The sequence below is a fragment of the Anarhichas minor genome, unplaced genomic scaffold (assembly GCF_050575085.1).
Source record: "Anarhichas minor isolate MPS153535 unplaced genomic scaffold, ASM5057508v1 ptg000007l, whole genome shotgun sequence".
NCBI lineage: Eukaryota > Metazoa > Chordata > Actinopteri > Perciformes > Anarhichadidae > Anarhichas > Anarhichas minor.
The window spans coordinates 6,829,527-6,847,331 of record NW_027466453.1 but is presented as its reverse complement, the minus strand read 5'-3'; the positions used below and the strand labels follow the sequence as shown (position 1 = coordinate 6,847,331).

The 17,805-nt window shown below is 43.6% G+C and overlaps 1 protein-coding gene across 1 annotated transcript in view; it reads left to right on the top strand.

Annotated features, from left to right (window-relative positions):
• mei1 (meiotic double-stranded break formation protein 1) overlaps nucleotides 1-17,805 on the top strand; it is a 45,777-nt gene that overhangs the window by 15,698 nt on the left and 12,274 nt on the right. The window contains exons 13-24 of the mRNA XM_076086684.1: nucleotides 1,630-1,721; nucleotides 2,044-2,191; nucleotides 2,631-2,742; nucleotides 4,504-4,564; nucleotides 5,292-5,383; nucleotides 9,052-9,232; nucleotides 10,191-10,341; nucleotides 11,693-11,878; nucleotides 12,621-12,758; nucleotides 13,033-13,222; nucleotides 15,887-16,003; nucleotides 16,855-16,965. Of these exons, the coding sequence (XP_075942799.1) occupies nucleotides 1,630-1,721; nucleotides 2,044-2,191; nucleotides 2,631-2,742; nucleotides 4,504-4,564; nucleotides 5,292-5,383; nucleotides 9,052-9,232; nucleotides 10,191-10,341; nucleotides 11,693-11,878; nucleotides 12,621-12,758; nucleotides 13,033-13,222; nucleotides 15,887-16,003; nucleotides 16,855-16,965 (1,579 nt within the window). The remainder of the gene's footprint in view (nucleotides 1-1,629; nucleotides 1,722-2,043; nucleotides 2,192-2,630; nucleotides 2,743-4,503; nucleotides 4,565-5,291; nucleotides 5,384-9,051; nucleotides 9,233-10,190; nucleotides 10,342-11,692; nucleotides 11,879-12,620; nucleotides 12,759-13,032; nucleotides 13,223-15,886; nucleotides 16,004-16,854; nucleotides 16,966-17,805) is intronic.

Below are 17,805 nucleotides of genomic sequence, written 5' to 3'. Positions count from 1 at the left end.
ACACATCAATTATATTTTAACAAATATTATTCTCATTTTTCAAATTTAACTGGATGGATTATAAATAATACATAGAAATACATAAATAAATGTTCTTCTCATTTCAAGTAAAATAATGGCTGGATTAAAAAATAAATTACATTACAAAATTAATTTTAGAAAAAATATTTTCACTGAATTGATCTGCAGCTTTAAATTCAGTTCATCCAGGGTGAAGTGAAAAAGCCACAATATTATATTTACTCATCTTCTAAAAAGAGAATTTAGTGTTGGAAGAATTCACCTATATGAGTCTGTCCAGTCAGAGTCTAATGACTCTGGTCTCTCTGGACATTTTTCTCTTTTGGAAATCGTCCTATGATTTGACTTTCACAACTCAATAGTCCTGCTCTGCTGTCTCTATATCCTCGTCTCTCCTCCGTGTGTCACGGTGTGTGAACATCTCACTCAAGTCAGGAAACTTGTCAGAATACCCATATTTGATTGGATGAGCTGCATCACGTGATGTGATTCACAACGCATTGGTCGGTGTTTTTCCTGCACCGCTGAACAAGTGCCGGAATAATTCCGCTGCATAAAAAATGCCCTTCAAAATAAAATCACATTATTTTTTTTAAATTAATTAATTAATTATTTTTTTTGTCAGTCAAAGGCCCGCGACCCACTGAAAACGGGTCCGCGACCCAAAAGTGGACCCACCAGTTGAGAATCACTGCACTACAGTACTCGAGGGCAAGTGCTGCACAATTCCCCTCACTGGTTGCTGCTGCAGCCGAGTCTCTCCGTGCCCCTGCACAAGTGTGGACAGCCTGAGACTCTTTAGTGCCGTCTCAAACGTCCTTGATGAGAAGAGGAACTTGGCAGAGATGATGATTTTCTCTTAAAACGAACCTCGGCGGGAGTAAGAGTAGGGCTGAATGAGAGAGAGAGAAATGCACTTTAAGAACAAAAGAGAGCCTTGAGATTTAGTTATTTTGATATTTAGTGTTCAAGTTAAGCTGCGACGCCACTTTTAAGTGTCGTTGAGAGTTCTGTTGTTTATTCTTAGTAGTTTTACGATAATGCTGCGTTAAAGCGTAATTGTGATTTTTATTTGTTGCGACTGTGAATGTTAAAGCTGAGCTATTACACCACAGCAAAGTGGAATTGAGATTGTATTACTCATTTTGAGTGTTCTAGTTTTAGATCAAGGCTGCACTGAGTTGAATTGTCGAGAGCCATTTAAAAATAGTTTGGCTTCCTTCATTTCATGAAGAAAACATAAAGGAGCAGCCTGGATGCAGTCATTGTTTTTCCAATGCATTGCAGAGCTACTCATTTGTCAAGCATATACATTGGACTGATTTAAATAACTTGAATGTACTTGAAATGTGCAACTGTATTATCTATTAAAATAGAAGTATCAGATCGGTAGATTACATTACTCGGATCGGGACATCCGTAGGAGGAAGGATTTCAAGGTGTCTGCTTTAATGGAAAAGTTTTATTGTTTTAAATACAAACTTAAGTGATTCCCACGAGGAAATATGTTGTGATCTGACATGATTTTATCAAATTTGCTCCACATCTCCTCTCGTCTCTCATCCTGTGTCTTCTTGTTTCTCCCCATCTTCCTCTTGTATCCTCCAGAGGAGTCTGAAGAAGTCAGACCCTAACAGCCAGGCTTCCAGGTCCGAGGGGTTTCTGCTCCAGTCCCTGGTCTGTTTTCAGGCTGCCTGCAGGTCAGCACAGTGTCCAGTCACATGTTCACAGAGCTCAATGGCATCACTGGAACAGAGAGAGTGAATACACTTGTTTAAACACTTGAGTATTGTATTGAATCAAGTGCTACTTTATCATATGTCAGATGTGAATATTGTTGAATATGTGTGTGACTCATCTAAATTAATATGTTCAGCCAACCCGCAGAGTGTTTTAGTTTAAATGCAGATGAGGGAATTTACCAGTACCAGTATGTCTTGCGTGTGTGTGCGTGTGTGTGTGTGTGTGTGTGTGTGTGTGTGTGTGTGTGTGTGTGTGTGTGTGTGTGTGTGTGTGTCCAAGGTTGGCCGTGGAGTGTTCATCAGAGCCCGTTCTGAAGGAGAACACGTTCACAGCTCCATCGAAACACAGCCATGCTCAGGACTCACTGGAGTCTCTTTGTCAATGTCTGCTGCGCTGCTGCGACTCCGTCTGGATACCCACCGTCATTGTGAGATCTGAAAGCACACACACACACACACACACACACATCGGATTCACTATCCTCTCATCTTAACTTTATATCTCTCTCACACACGCACACTTGATCTTGCAATTTGCCACATCTCTTTTCTGAGAAATAGATGACAATGATTACATCGCTCTGTCTGGCTTCTCTAAATACCTCTATTAATAAGCGCAGCCACACAGCCTCTGTCTTCATTAGTTTTGTGTACAAATGGACATTTGAGCCGATCGATCAGTACCTCTTGTTCTGTTGTGCAAAGTAATTGTTTTATTATGTTGTGTTTTTCTAAAGTTAGTTCTATTCGGGCTAAAAAATCGATCAGACAAGAAGAAATTGTTCACAGTTTGTGTTTAGGTCATTTGTCTCTGATTTCCTGTTTGTGTGTTTGTGTGTGTGTGTGTGTGTGTGTGTGTGTGTGTAGAGGGTGTGTGAGCATGCACCCAACGCTCAGATACTGCAGCACTTCTACTCCATCCTATTCTCCCAGTTCACCCTGCTTCCGTCCTTCATGCCCGTCTTTGCAAATAAGCTCGGTGAGTCGCTGAACGCTCTAACCTTAAGTGAACATCACACAAGGTGTCCCGTGATCTGATCTGTGTCACACGTTCTGTCTTTACATGGCCGCACACTGGCATGTTGCCAGGATGGGTGTGGCAATCCTGATGCTCTACCATCTTGTGATTATTCTGCTTAAAATGGTCGGCTTTGACTAATGCAGTAACAGACAAATCTACTCTCCGTTATCTGTAAGTTCAGACTGACGATCCCTGTAATATCATATCGACTGCGTGTGAGAAAGAAGATATGAACTCATTGCTGACGAGCTACAACAGAACTAACCTAATGTTGGATAAAGTCATGAAATGTGAAGATAAAGTTCTGCTAAACTGATTCTAAAGATTTATGACATGAGGAACTGAGATGTACAGGGTGAGCTCACAGCTCATGTTTTAAATTAGCCCCGCCTTTTATGTCTCGTTGCTGCCGGCTTCGCACATTCGCAGATTTGTTAATTAAGTACCTTGCTTATGGTGCATTTATTTAAATGCATTTAGTGTCTAACTTAACTAAATGAGCTGTAGCAATATATACTATTAATCTCAGTTCCCAGCTAATCATACAAACAGCGAAAAATAAATGAGCTTTTTTTAAATTTCATTAACACATAACAGAGTTAGTTCTCCTCTGATGGTAACGTTCACTAAACTAAAATCAGTGTTTTGTTATTTAGTATTTTTGTCAGTATAGGGCTTGACCAAATAGTTTGAAGCGTCATAGCAGCATTCATAACGTGGAGATTCAAATTGAGTCAAAATTGTTTTAAAATGATCGATGTGAACATGTTTTTATCCAACAAAATATTCAGCCTCGATCCATATCTGTTGGTTCTTAGCTTTTCAAAACAACGCCCACAAAGCGGTTTGCTCTCCCGCTTGCTGCACACAAAGAGAGGCACCAAGCAGGGGGGGGGGGGGGGGGGGGGCATTTGAAGCTTCAGTTGAAAACCTTAATAGCAGCTTTTATTGTTAAAGCCCGACTAACAGTTGATTCTGCTCTCGTCAAAAATGGGACTAACTGCTCGACTGTTGACTTGATGGACTTTCATATCACTGTGGGGGGAAACGGAGCAATCTGTCCAAAGCTGGCAGTCAACACGACGAGCCTCGATTATTGACAGGAAACGCGGCGCCTCGGGCATCATTTCAAGCCAGTGCGGGGGCATTAAACAGAAATCTGAGCTTTATATTTACGCTGAGAGCGGTTAACAAAGCAGAACGGAAGTTTTCTGCTGATGTGGCGGAGCAGTACCCTGGCACAGGTCCACCAGAGAGGGAGTTGGGCGCTTCATGAAATATAAAATTCCCTCTGATAAGTGAGAGGTACTCTCTCTCTCTCTCTCTCTCTCTCTCTCTCACTGCACCACTGACACGGCCAAGACATTAAGTACAGCTTTACGATACAGCTTTTTTTTTTCTCCATAGAATTAAAATAGGACCGATGTCTCATTACCTCCAATGTGGCCAAATGATGAGCTCTCCCCCCCCCCCCCCCCCTGATCCCTCAGAGTATTTTAATAACATCGTGTGTGTGGGGGTGTAGCTTACAAACCAGTGTATGATTAAAATGTGAAGGTTTGGGGATCATCATGTGGCGGATTTCTGGCACAATATTGACAGCCGTCTCTGTACTGCACGACTTTTGTTTTAAAAAGAGTTGTGTTAATAGTGATTTTATTACCATCCCTTCTTACTGTCTCCTCCTTTGTTCCGCTCTTCACCTCCTCTTCCCTCCAGCGTCCTCTGGTTTCTACAGGCTGCCTCTGGAGCACAAAGGGCTCCTCTGTGCGGGGAACAGGTAAAGTATAACAGGATAACCCGAAGACACACTCACACACAGCTACACACCAATTAAAAAGTGTAGCTGTGTGTGTGTGTGTGTGTGTGTGTGTGTGTGTGTGTGTGTGTGTGTTGAACCGTGGTGGCTTTTAAAGTTGAGTTCTTATTATCATTCCCTGTTGGTGCACATTGAACTATGAGACAGATAATTCCACTGAGGCATCCGTCATTTTTGAGTCACTCCGTCTACCAGCAGTGTGTCGGTCTCAGAGCAACAGATCTGCAGCTTCAAAGCCTGCTCTGTGTGTGTGTGTGTGTGTGTGTGTGTGTGTGTGTGTGTGTGTGTGTGTGTGTGTGTGTGTGTGTGTGTGTGTGTGTGTGTGTGTGTGTGTGAGAGTGTGTGTGTGTTTAGATTGCGTATGTAAGCATATGTGCTTTTGTGGGCGTCAGTGTGGTCATAAACACGGTCAACTCTCTCGGCCCCCCTGCTCTGAGCTGTAATGAAACTGAACCGTGCCGCGCTTCTGTTTCATATTTGAAAAGAGTGCGTGAAGGCGCATCCTGTGTCTCACTGTTCTCTCCTCACGGGTTTGACGTGTGGAGGAGCGGTGCTCAGTTTGTCTCAGGTGTCCTCACTCTTCCCTTATTGCTGCCGTTTTCCTGCTCTCTCTCTCTCTTTGTTTTTTCTACGTATTTTAGTGTCTTTTCTCTGATTGTGTATTTCTCCCTCTTTCCAATTCTTTCAGGCACCCGTACCTGAATATATCCTGCTGTGGGTTTCTACAGAAACTCAGTATGTGTCTGCTTTTTCAGTCAGACCCTGGCTCCTGTCAGCATGGTATGCAAACACACACACGCACACTCACACACACACACTCACAGAGCTACATGAAGTGCCATTTAAACTCCTGTAAAAACCTGACTGACCGGTTGAAATGGATGATATAATTGTTATTCAGAGTTACCACAAGAATGTTTCAACTGGTTATGAAACAGACCTACAGAAGCAGGTGATGGTACATTTTTCTTAATGCCTCTCATCGGGTCAGATTCTCCGACATCAGACGAAAAGATGTACGGCATGCAGCTTCTGCTACGCGGGGCAGACCGTCAGAAGATGAAAGGTTTTCTAAAGGGAGTCCCCCATCTTTACCAGATTCTCCATTATTGCCACTCAACGGAGTTGTTGGTAATTATTTTGGTGTGACAGTCTGAACTCCCGTACCAGACGGCGAGCGATGATGTCGGGATGCTGTTTACGACACAAAGCGATGGCGCTGATGGAAGCGCTGCCACTTTGGAGATTTGTGTATTGAAACAGGTTCCCAGCTGACTTTAAAGTTATTTGTTTCTAGAATTTGTCACCTGGCTTTAATAAATGCATCAAAGTGATATTCAAGAGACTAAATCAAGCTGACTGCGCGGCATTTATTTAATAAAGCAAACGAAATTGAGTTTATGGAGAAAAATAGTTTTTATCATTTTGTTAACTTACAAAATGATATCACACTAAAAAAGTAGATAAAGTTACATTCCAGTTTAACTTCAGTCTCTCTCTCCCTCTCTTTCACTCCCTCTCTATCCCTCCCTCTCTCTCCCTCTCCCTCCCTCTCTCTCTCCCTCTCTTTCACTCCCTCTCTATCCCTCCCTCTCTCTCCCTCTCCCTCCCTCTCTCTCTCTATCCCTCTCTCTCTCTATCCCTCTCTCTCTCGCTCCCTCTCTTTCTCGCTCCCTCTCTCTCTCCCTCTCTCACTCTCTCTCTCTTTCACTCCCTCTCTTTCACTCTCTCTCTCTCGCTCTCTCTCTATCCCTCTCTCTCTCTCTTTCACTCCCTCTCTCTCTCTCTCTTTCACTCTCTCTCTCTCCCTCTCTCCCTCCCTCTCTCTCTTTCACTCCCTCTCCCTCCCTCTCTCTCCCTCCCTCTCTCACTCTCTCTCTCTCTTTCACACCCTCTCTCTCTTTCACTCCCTCTCCCTCCCTCTCTCACTCCCTCTCTCTCTTTCACTCCCTCTCTCTCTCTCTCCCTTTCTCTCTCTCCCTCCCTCTCTCTCTCTCCCTTTCTCTCTCTCTCTCTTTATGATGACTTTAAACATCAATAGCAGTAAACAAGTTGCTCATCCCTAATGAAGATGCCTGTTCTCTTAAATGAAGTCTTTAATAATTCATAATTTAATCAAAGCTTACACATTGAAGGACATTTTAGAGACGTGTTGTCAAAGGCACTGAAGATCAGCTCCAGCTAGAATTAAAGGAAGAACCCAGATGTGTTTCCTGTAAACATGTTGAAAGTGTGAAATGCATTGAACACTGAACACTGTTTGCTTGCCGGTTCTTCGTTGCTGTGAGAAACAGCTGATGATTAGTCTCTTAAAGGCCAATACCGTTTGTGACAACACGGATAACACCTCCGACTAAAGGGGCATTGCCTCTGATTGTGTTAGGCTGAAGTAAACGATGTTAAGGAAAGGTAACTTCAGGTAAGTGAAGCTGTAAGCGTGGAAAAACAAACGCTAAACTCCGCCGCCGTTTCCCTTCTAATCCCTTTTTACCGTGGCGTCCCCCAAAATGAAATATAGGACGTGTTTTATTGGAAACTGCCGTTGTTCCCTGGAGACATGATGTGACATTGAGACCTGAGTCGAGTCACATATTTCTTTGAGGTAATGAGATGTAAGAGTTGTTTGAGCAAGTGCAAAGGTAGGTGTGTGTGTGTGTGTGTGTGTGTGTGTGTGTGTGTGTGTGTGTGTGTGTGTGTGTGTGTGTGTGTGTGTGTGTGTGTGTTGGGATGCATGTTGGTATGCGTGCCGTGTGTGTTTTTGTTTGCGTTTGTGGCATTTGAATAATGGCTTCTGCAGAGCTCGACTAATATCCATATTCAAACCTATTTGTGTCTGTTTCTCCTCGTCCTCTTGTTGTGTACTCCCTCTCTTTCAGAGCTTTGTGTGTTTTGTTGATTGAAACACTGATGAAGTGATGTTGCTGATTAGTTGTGATTTGTTTGAAGTGTATAATTTTGACTCTTGTGTATGTGTCTGACAATCGTATACTAGCTCAAATGTTTCACCTCTTCTCTGTCCTCTGTTATTTCCTGTTGATCAAATCCTGAGGAGGAGGCGACATGTTTGTTGTCTTTCTTCTGTCTGTTGTTTCCTTTCTCATCTTTTCCATCAGTCTGTCATTTGCTGTGCTCCTCCGTCTCCCCCGGCCCTCCCTTTGAGACAACGGTCTATTCTTCTCTCTCTTCATGGGAGCCCGGTGCCCTCTTCCTCGTGTTTTCTCTGCTTTCTAAACAACGCCATTTATTTCCTTCTCTTTCTCTGCAGCGGTCCCTCCAGACCACTAGTGCTCTCTGTCTGGGCCTGCAGCCTCGGCCACTTACCCCCTTCGGTTCCTGTTCATATTATCTCTCCTTCTCTTTCTGTATTTCTTCAACTCCCATTCCCTTCTTCACTTTGTTTTCCTCTCTGGCTGATTGGTAGTCTCTCTCTCCCGACAGACCTCGCTGTGGCTTTATAGCCTCTGTGTGGTCATGCATCAGTGACCCCCATCCCTGTCTGACATCTCCCTTTTTGTCTTTCTTTTCTTTGCTCTGCTCTCTTGCAATTCCCCTCATATACTGCATATGGTGGGTGTTTTTCCTCCCTCACTCCTCGATTAAAGGTTAAAATTTCCTTTTTTCTCTCCAGACCTTAAAGAGGCTGCGTTGCACAGCACCATCTTCTCTCTTTTTCTGTGCCATGTTTCAATGGTCCTGTTTTCCATTTCCTCGTCTCTTTCTGTGTTGTTCTCTGTCTCCTCTTCGTCAGCTGCATCTCATTTTCCTCTCCCGATCCTTCCCTCCCTCACCCCTCTCTCTCTCTCTCTCTCTCTCTCTCTCTCTCTCTCTCCGGCTCCGTAAAGACCACCCAGAGATGGAGGCAATGTCTCGGTGCAGATAGTCTTACTCTTTTAGCTGTTTCAGAAAAAAATATCTGAATTCCCTGCTGGGCTTTCCCCTCCCTTCTGTCTCTTCTGTCTTTTCTCTCTTAGCATTTTATACAGTATTGTTTATTTATTGTACTGTCCCAGTCTTTCAGTCGTCCGTTCCTTAAAGAGGTAGAAGCCCTCCTCAGCATTTTATATTATCATGTAATATAGCAACTTTGCTAAATAATATGTCTTTTCAAATAAGGTATGCGTGACATCGATAGCTTGTTTAATGACAGATATTGGCGTTATGTTTGAAAACACGATATATAATTGGAAAAGTGTGAAATCGGAGCAACTGCACTCATTTTCACCCTCAGATCATTTATTCAGAAACAGCTTTGGCTCGTTTTAGTCGTAAACACAGAACGGGTGAGTAATGACGCTTTGTAAATGAGGCCTCAGGGCCTCTCCTGATGTGTTTTGCTTTATTCCATCCATCACTTTCCCTCATCCATATCCTCCTGCTCTTGTTTCAAGCACTGACTATTAACCCCTTATTCTTTCTGTTTCTGTTCTTTTTCCTTGCCCATCCCCCAGATGTCGAGGAGGTGGAGAATCTTCTGCTCTACAACCTTCCCTCTCTGTGTTGTCGTCTGTCAGACTGGCCCTCTCTGCTGTGTGAAGCGCCGGGCCTCCAGCTGTGTGAATACAAAGGGCCGCGGGCCACCCAGTACTGTCTGGTGATAATGCTCCACCTTGCCCTGGAGCAGGGAGACAGGTAATGCGGTGCCTGGTATTATAAATTGTAAGCACTTGTGCTTGGTACTGCTGTAGAGCATCGTTCAGTGTGCTTCGTGAAACAATATGAAGAGTAAAATGTCACTGAACCTCTGTTCTTCATACCAGCGCTGCCGTTCAACCATCTGCACCGCTAGTCTGTGTATACACACATCAATCAAATATTAAAAACTGAAAATGAGATGAGACGTCTATTGGTGCTTCCAGAAATATTTGATCCATAAAGTGATCTTGAAAAAGGGTATTAATGTTCATATAATGACCAGACAAAGCAGTTATTGAACGTTTAATAACTTTAGAACATTTCTTCACAAAGCACCACTTTGCTGAGCAGAAAAGACAACATGTGAGCGACTTCACAGTTGTTGAACAATGAAAATAGCCGACGATACCGGGAGTCATCAGACTCGTATCAGTGTATATCAGGAAACCAGCAGGTTTTGCATGTAGCTCTCTTCCTGCTCCAGCGGCCCACCGCGGGTGTTCTTAACTACATATTTTATGACCTCTGAGAGTCGTCGCCCTCTTTGGAAAGTTGAATCTGTCTTTCTCTGGATGAAAGCCTCTCCCCACCACTGTGTGGTCTCATCTAGATTAATGGGAGCCGCGTCCACAGATTTACATAGCGTGGGAGGGCTGAGTGTGTACTCGGGGGAGAGGATCTGTGGATGTGCGTGTGTTGGTATACATCCTGACCGTCTGTGTTTGTCTCTGTGTGAGAATGAGACATACCAAGTGTGGGACATCAACACGGCCCTGGAGCACTTTATCCGCTTTGCACACAGAGTTTTGCGTGTTTGTCCGCTTGATGACCCTCACGCTGACCGTGTCCGTATATGTGTGTGTCTGCGTGTTTGTGTACATTCAAATGTAAACGCTTGGCCACATATACTTGTAATAATAATGTCTTCTTTACTGTGCATGTGTGCGTGGTCCAGACTCCTCCCAGACCCGACGGTGTTCTCCAGTGTGATGTGGCTGTTGCATTCGGTGCAGGCGCACGGCAGCAGTGCTCTGCCTCGCTCCGTGCTCCGCTCTGCCCTCTACCTGCTGGCCGTGACGCAGGACAAGAGCCCCAACCTGGACAGGGTAACTACGATCAGTCCGATCAGAACACACTCTGTAACCAACAAAAGTAGCACAGTAGATAAACGGCATCAAGCGACAGTTAAAGAAAAGCTTAAACTGTAACACCTGCTGGAACATTTCAGTATCTTTTACAATAGAATATATAAAACTTGTCCAGTGAGTCAACCTAACAACATGAAGGGAAGTCCTCAAGATGTATTGGGCGAGAGCGGTTTAACACAAGCACCGCTACATGAAGGTGTCATCAAGATGGTGTTCAAAGTGCACAGAGAGTGAAAACAGCATTGAGCTGGAGCCAGAGTTCTGCACGGTTTATTAAGGAAACCATGAATGTGAAGGACACGCTTTACTCAGAAGCTCGTATTCATCTTTTGACGTAAAATCCATATTCTGCTGTATATGATTCAGCAGCAACAAATATTAATTATAGCTCACCCTCTTTTTCAAATGCTACAGGACAAATTATGTTTTCGCAAAATCATGTACTTCGATTTAGTTCAAAGTACATCACATAATACTTAAAAGCAGTGTGCGAAATACTTGAAACGTGAGACCCCCTGAAAGCCTCAACAGCAAAGGTTTTGGGGGGGTCTCCAGAATATTAAAAATAATAATTTTGTCGCAATTGTCCCTAAAATGTCCATTTAACAGCTAAGTCTACTATGTCCAGCTGGATTCATTATTCAAATTAACAACATTTATTCACAAATTTTAATAGTGAGTGCCAGTAAAGATATTTGGCTGTAAATGCCAGACAGAGCAGACACCAGAGCCGGTTCTCACTTCTGTTTGTGGACCTAAAATGACCCCATTTGGTCAAATTTGATCCATTGTCGTTGGTGAGAACCTGGATTAAAGCAGGACACTGAAGAGGCAGAGCTACGATCTCTGTGTTGCGTGTGTGTGTGTGTGTGTGTGTGTGTGTGTGTGTGTGTGTGTGTGTGTGTGCGAGTGTGTGAGTGTGTGCGCGCTCGTGTCGTGCTGAAGCACGAGAGGCGAGTGTGCTGTGTGGATTCTGTTGAAGGACATGGTTGTTACATGGTTTTATAGGAAGTCACCTTATTGTTAACATTATCCTTTGTTCCTTTGTGATGAGTTGTTTAAGGCTTGTATAGTAAATTGCCTCAGCGTGTATCCATAAAATCTTTTATATTGCTTATTGAGTCTGGAGCACTAGGGCAGACATTGCTGAATATTATATACTATGAACATGTATAAGCACTATATTACAGGAGACTTCCTGCTGTGACTGAGGGCTCTGCCTCAGGGGGGGGGGGGTTTAAAAGCAGGCTCATATTTTGGAGACGGGGCTTTAGCTTATTGAATCTGTCTTTACCGAACCCCACTCAAGGCTTCTTTGAACTGCATCAGCAAGACGCTCTCCTCCTGCCAAAGCTTCCCCTCCCTCTACATGCACCACCCTGCACTCCTCCACTTCATCTGGCGGTATCCAGAGCTAGAAGTGAAATACGGAGCCCTGGTCCTGGAGCTCTGGTTGACCAAGCAAGCTCAGCACAGAGATGCAGAGCAGACCACGGTAAGGGGACAAATGTTTCCTGTCTATCTCAGGCTCACAAGGATTCTAATCTGTGACACTTGTGTGTGACACAGAAACAGGAAACTGACTCAGTGCGTCTCTTTTCTTTGTCTCGGGTAACATGTATTCATCAATAACTTATAGTGGTGATTTGATTGAACACGCTTTACTTAAAGTTAGGGTGGGTAATGTATTCTAGAATTTGTTTTTGTTGTATTTGTTGAAATTCAGCGATCAATAAATCAAATGCACTGAAGAAAAGAGAAAACAAAGGAGCATCTGTGGCTGTCGCAGGTTGTAATAAGCCCGTCCAATAATTCCATACGGGCAGAATTAAATGATCGTTCTCTCTGCCTACCTGCCACCAGAGTCTTATCACAAGCTGCTAGCTTTACAGCCGTTAGTAGTAACAATAGCCATGTTTGTTGTTTATGTTCATTGTGATCATTTTGGGAGATCTATGGGAGGCCTGAAGGGACGGGCCGTCAGTGTTTGCCAACTAGGCAACATTCTCGCCACATATATCAGCATTTGGAGCTGCTTTCATTGGAAAACGGTTGGCAACACTCGGCTGTTTGTTTTTTCAGTTGGCTAATTATAAGAAATGCTTACGCTGGTTTCTCCCAATGTTACCCATCCAAGCTTTGATTTCACTTTAACAGAGTTACTGTTAGAGTTGCATTTTGTTATGTTTTTGTTTTTAATTCCCTTTGAACTCCGATGAATAAGAATTGATGAAAAGGCGGTTGTGTTTCCTGACTGTGTACAGGAGACGGGAGAGAAACCTGCAGACGAACGACAGGATCAGCAGCCGGACACGGAAACTGTGGAGCTGCTGACTCTGATAGAGAAGTGGCCATCTGTCATGTTGACCCTCCTGGTGAGAACTAGAGACCCCAAACATATTTCTAAATGTTGCCTTCTGTGCAGCACCGTGAAGCAGTAATAAGACTCGGGTCTCATAGTTTGTGGAAAACGCATATTTGTCTTTAACCTGTATTCAGTACCGCTTTACAGTGTGAGGACAACACTGGTACACAAATATATTCTCAATCGGTCTGTCCTAAAGCATCTGTCTGTCTGACTGTCTGTCTCTCTGTCTCTCTGACTGTCTCTCTGTCTGTCTGTCTGTATGTCTGTCTGTCTGACTACAGAACATGGTTTGCACCAGGGAGGCCATCTTGGCAGGACGAGCTCTGGCAGTGCTGGAAGTTGTTCTTCGTGGTCAAAGAGACTATGAGGCTGACTTGTGTGCACATCTCAGGCCAGCCCTGCTGCAGGCCTTACAGAGGCTCAGCGTGGACAACATGGGCCACGGGCTTGGACAGGGACACACTGCACAGGGTGAGAGACATAAACACACAGAATACATATATTTTTAGACGTAATATAGAAATACCTGTTGCATCCCCAGAGAACAAATACATTGTGGCAAAAAACCTTTGCAGAGTTCAATGCAACTGTCCCGTAGCTCACGTTTATTAAAATAGATGAGATGAGATTCACCATAATGGAAGATACCAGGAATAATGATACACTGAAGTGTTACAATATACAAATGTGTATTCGGGGCCAACTTTTGCTGCTTGATAGCTTTTATAGTTTGGACCTCTGGCTCGGCCGTTTGTACCAGAGACAGTGCTGGCTGCATGTCTCCTCTCTGGCGATAAATAGAATATGAATGACAGTGAGTTTGGACATTGCCACTGAAACAGGGTTGAAATGTAACTGCCACTCAATGGATAACTGTTGGATGTTGGCTGGTGAGTGAAGCACATCGAGCAGCCACTTGCATATTTTACCAGCGTTTGGCTGCAAATTGCAAATTTTGGCTGAAAATTGCAAAACGTGTGTCAATGGCATACCAAACGCATACATGTTAATTGCATTAAGCAAATTTGTAGAAATTGTTAATTAATGTGCTGAAATGTGAATTTGTGTTTGTCTGTCTCACATTTTAAATTCCTCATATTACTCCACAAACTTGATCTGAGTGAGCCGACAAATAATATGAAAATAACAATTTCCAGACTCTGCAGTAAATCATCTATAAAGTCACGTGCATGGATTAATAAATCCATTGGGCACAGTCTTCTTTTGCAACATAGTGGAAAGCACTGAGTTTATTATTCTCACTGTGTCCACTTATGATCGTCGGGTCATTCTCCGTGCCAACATTTTCTTGCTGATGGTTCTAACAGCTGTTCAAGTTACACTAAATGAATAATCACGTAATAAAAGGTGGGCTCATTACGGTCACATACATAACACAACTATTCATCGTCTTACTCAAGGACACTGTTCAGAGCTCGTTTATAGGTAGACAATGTGCCGGTGTTGTTTCTCTCTGCTGTTTATCCGGGCGAGCTGGTTTAACTGAAGTGTAACCACAGCGGCTCCCTCAGATCGTGGTTGTTTTTAAATTGGATTGAAATGGAAAACAGGTCCCAGAACACTTGTCGCTTCTGATTAATGTTGGAAGGGAAGAAGCATTAATCCTCCGTTAAGACGGATCCTCCGAACATCCTTTTGTCAGTACAGACGGTGGGAAATGAGAGACTTGTTTATCTAGTTGACTCTCCTGCCTGAAGTGCATATTATTGATTTAGTTGGATCTGTTTGCATGAGGTTGCTATTAAACACTGCTTTTGTATTCTTATGAGAAGAAAACAGTGTCGGCTTTGTTTCAAGCTAATATTAATCCTACGTTTCAGTATTCAGATATTATAAACTAATCAGGGGAAGTGCAAATATTCAAAGACATTGGTTTAATCAGACGAGTGCAACATATTGTGTCTTGTTAGTAATGTGCAGTATTTGTTAGATAGTGTCATAAAAGAGACAGTGTTCATGTTTACCGTCAAACATCAGACAAAACTCTTCTTGTAAAAGGAGATTACAATTAATTACAGTTTCTTCTGAATCATACATTTGACAACAGATTAGTAAAATGATAATACAGTATGATCTTGTCATCGCAATACAAGTTCCCCTAAAAAGTTATTGATTGTTACAAACTAATAAGGAGATTTGGGTGAAACTTTTAAAATGAAACCTTCTAAAGAAGTAACAAAAAACCTGAACAAATCTGTAAGGGTCCAAATAAGGCCAGGTTTGAACCCTCCTTAAAAGGGTACAATTCCCACGCGTGCATATCTGTTGCTTTTGGTCGAGGTTTCCCACCAGATGGTGTTCTTACCTCTTGTCTACTTGACCCGGTTAATGAGCACAGCTGAAGGGCACAGCACCAGGCTGCCAGCTGGGGATTCAGGAGCTGTTGCTGTGGTTGGCCTCTGCCTGCTTCCTGCTCATCACGGGCCCTGAGGGGAATACACACCGTTATCCGTGCATGTGCTCCAGTTCAGCCCACTTTCATTTGCATTAATATATACTTTATATTAGCCTCTAATGCAGCAGGCATTCCAAGGGGAGGCATATTTTAATGTGATGCCCTACGGTGGTGAAAGTCGTGCCTGATCTTCCTGCAGTCGGCTCCTCGTTGGAGTACTCCCTCTCTTTGTCTCCTTTCACCTCGTCTCCCTTCTTCACGTTCCATCTCTCCTTTTTCTTACTCCCTCAGCCCATTCTGGATTCAGACCCGGAATATAGTTATTTAAGATGTGCATGGTATTTTGTTATATTTCTGAGAAAGATGTGCTGACTTCTTCTTCTTCTTCTCGGCAATGATCACTGTGTGCTCGTGCTACACCCTGTTCGTAGACCAGAACTTCAGAGTCCACCAGCTTCTCTTCTGTCGTTGTCAGTTTTAACGTCCTCTTCTTTGACTTAACTGAAAACTACTGTGTGAGCATCAGGTTTCAGACTCAGTGATGTCTGCATCACTCCCTCATCCTTGTCTCTCTCACACCAACACACTGTTTTTTTGTTTGTTTTTTCCCTCACAGTATTTTTTGCTCTCATATATATGTAATCTGTCCCCGTCTCTCTGTGATCTTCTACACATCTGCACTTGCGGTCGTTCTCTGTTCCTTTCTCCCTTTTGTTTAGCAGTGAACTCACTCCCTCTGGTGCTGAAGCTGCTTTGTGCGACGCAGGCCAGTGACCCGCCTTCGTCTTCCTCCTACAGCAAGATGGACGGAGTGCACTTCAAGCTGCTCTATCACGGTGAGGTCAAAAGGCAGGTCATTCTGAGCGAAACCCCGCCCACAGCCCTCTCCATTACCACACACAAACAGCTACACATTGTTTACATGTGAGGCACGCAGCCTGCATTCGAGGCAGAAGATGTTTGCCACATTACAGCCCAGACACACACATTGTCTGTAACACACTCACTGACAACACACACACACACACACACACACACACACACAATGCATTTAGCTCTCTGCAGTCGTAAACACAGACTACTTAAACACCCTTCAGTATGTTCCTCACTCACACAGGCACTTCCAGACTCCATTACAGACACATAACCATCTCGTAACAGCACTAAGACATAACTCTCCATTCAACACCTGTTTCCGTTGTCTCACCTCCCTCCGCATTCACCTATATTCCTTTTAAAGTGGAGGCATCGCTCATTCTTTATTTAGTATCCTCATCAGCGGGGGAGTGCTCGCTGCTGATCTGCAGATGAAAATGCCGTTCAGAAATTTACTAGACGTGTCTGGCAATTTGTAACTCTAAGCGCGTTATGATTAGAATCGCATTTGCGTTTCTCTGTGCCTCGATGTCAACGCGGCCTCGTCCCTCTGTGACTTGTGTTTTCTCGTTTTGTGCGGGTAGTTCTATTTTCCAGCTTCTCATCTTTTCGATACGTGTACCGGCAGATCAGATTAATTCAGTCTTTACCGACCGGTGGGAGACGTGACGTTGACAGGCAGTAAATGTTTGTCTCTTTTACGTCTCGTCATATCTCGTCATGTCTCTCTCGTCTATTTGAGAGCGCTGCAGATAAAATACCAAGTGAGGCGTCAGTATTGGATGTGTGTGTGTGTGTGTGTGTATTCCAGTGAGTAATATCGCAGGGAGGTTGAAGCCGACCGACACGGGGAGTCTGCTACCTGCCCTCAGCTACCTGTACTGCTGCCTGAGTCTGTCCCCAGCACACTGCACTGACAGAGGTTAGATACACTATTCTTCTTGTCTCTCTATCTCCTCGTTAGTTTTTTACTCCCCCCCCCCCTTCCCCTTTTCTCTCCCTCCCTCTTCACCCTCTACCTCTTTCTGTCTCGCTCTCTGTTCCAATTTGTCTCTTCTTTTGCCCTGTTTTATCAGAGGCGAGAGGCTGACCTTGGGCAGCATGCAGCATTGAGACACAGAGGAAGTAATGAGCATAAAAGCTGCTGAACATCATTACATAACGGCACACAGGATGCGGCCCAGTCCTGCACGTTGTCTTGTACACTTAAAGTCGGAGAGCTTCTCGCACATTTGCAGAAGATCATGACAAGAGCTCAGGGTTGTGTTGTCGCTTTGCTGAACCTGAATGTGTGTAACGCGTAGACAAAACCACACATGCAAACACAAACACACAGTAACATGGTCAGTAGAGATCAGAGATCTCAAACACACACACACAATGTCAGAAGGGTGGAAACAACCAGTTTATTTAGATTTTTGCACGTACTAGAAAAACAACAGATTGAGGTTAAACAATTCATTATACACAGAAAACCAAAAAATCACTCCTGCTGAATCCCACAGAGCCGATGCAAAATTAGAACCAACGATTCAAAAATACAGAAGAAATAACTCCACTGTGGTCGAGGAATTAAGACATGTTCAACTGCCTCTCACCAAAGACATCAATCATTTGAAATGATATGTTGATTGCTCTTGATTTTATTACAAGCTAAATAATTAATAAAATAAAACTCAGCAGCAATGAGCTGGTTTGTAGTTAAGTTAGGTGAGGCGAGTGTCCAGAGAGCCAGCGTGCCTTTGGGAAGCAAAGCTAATTA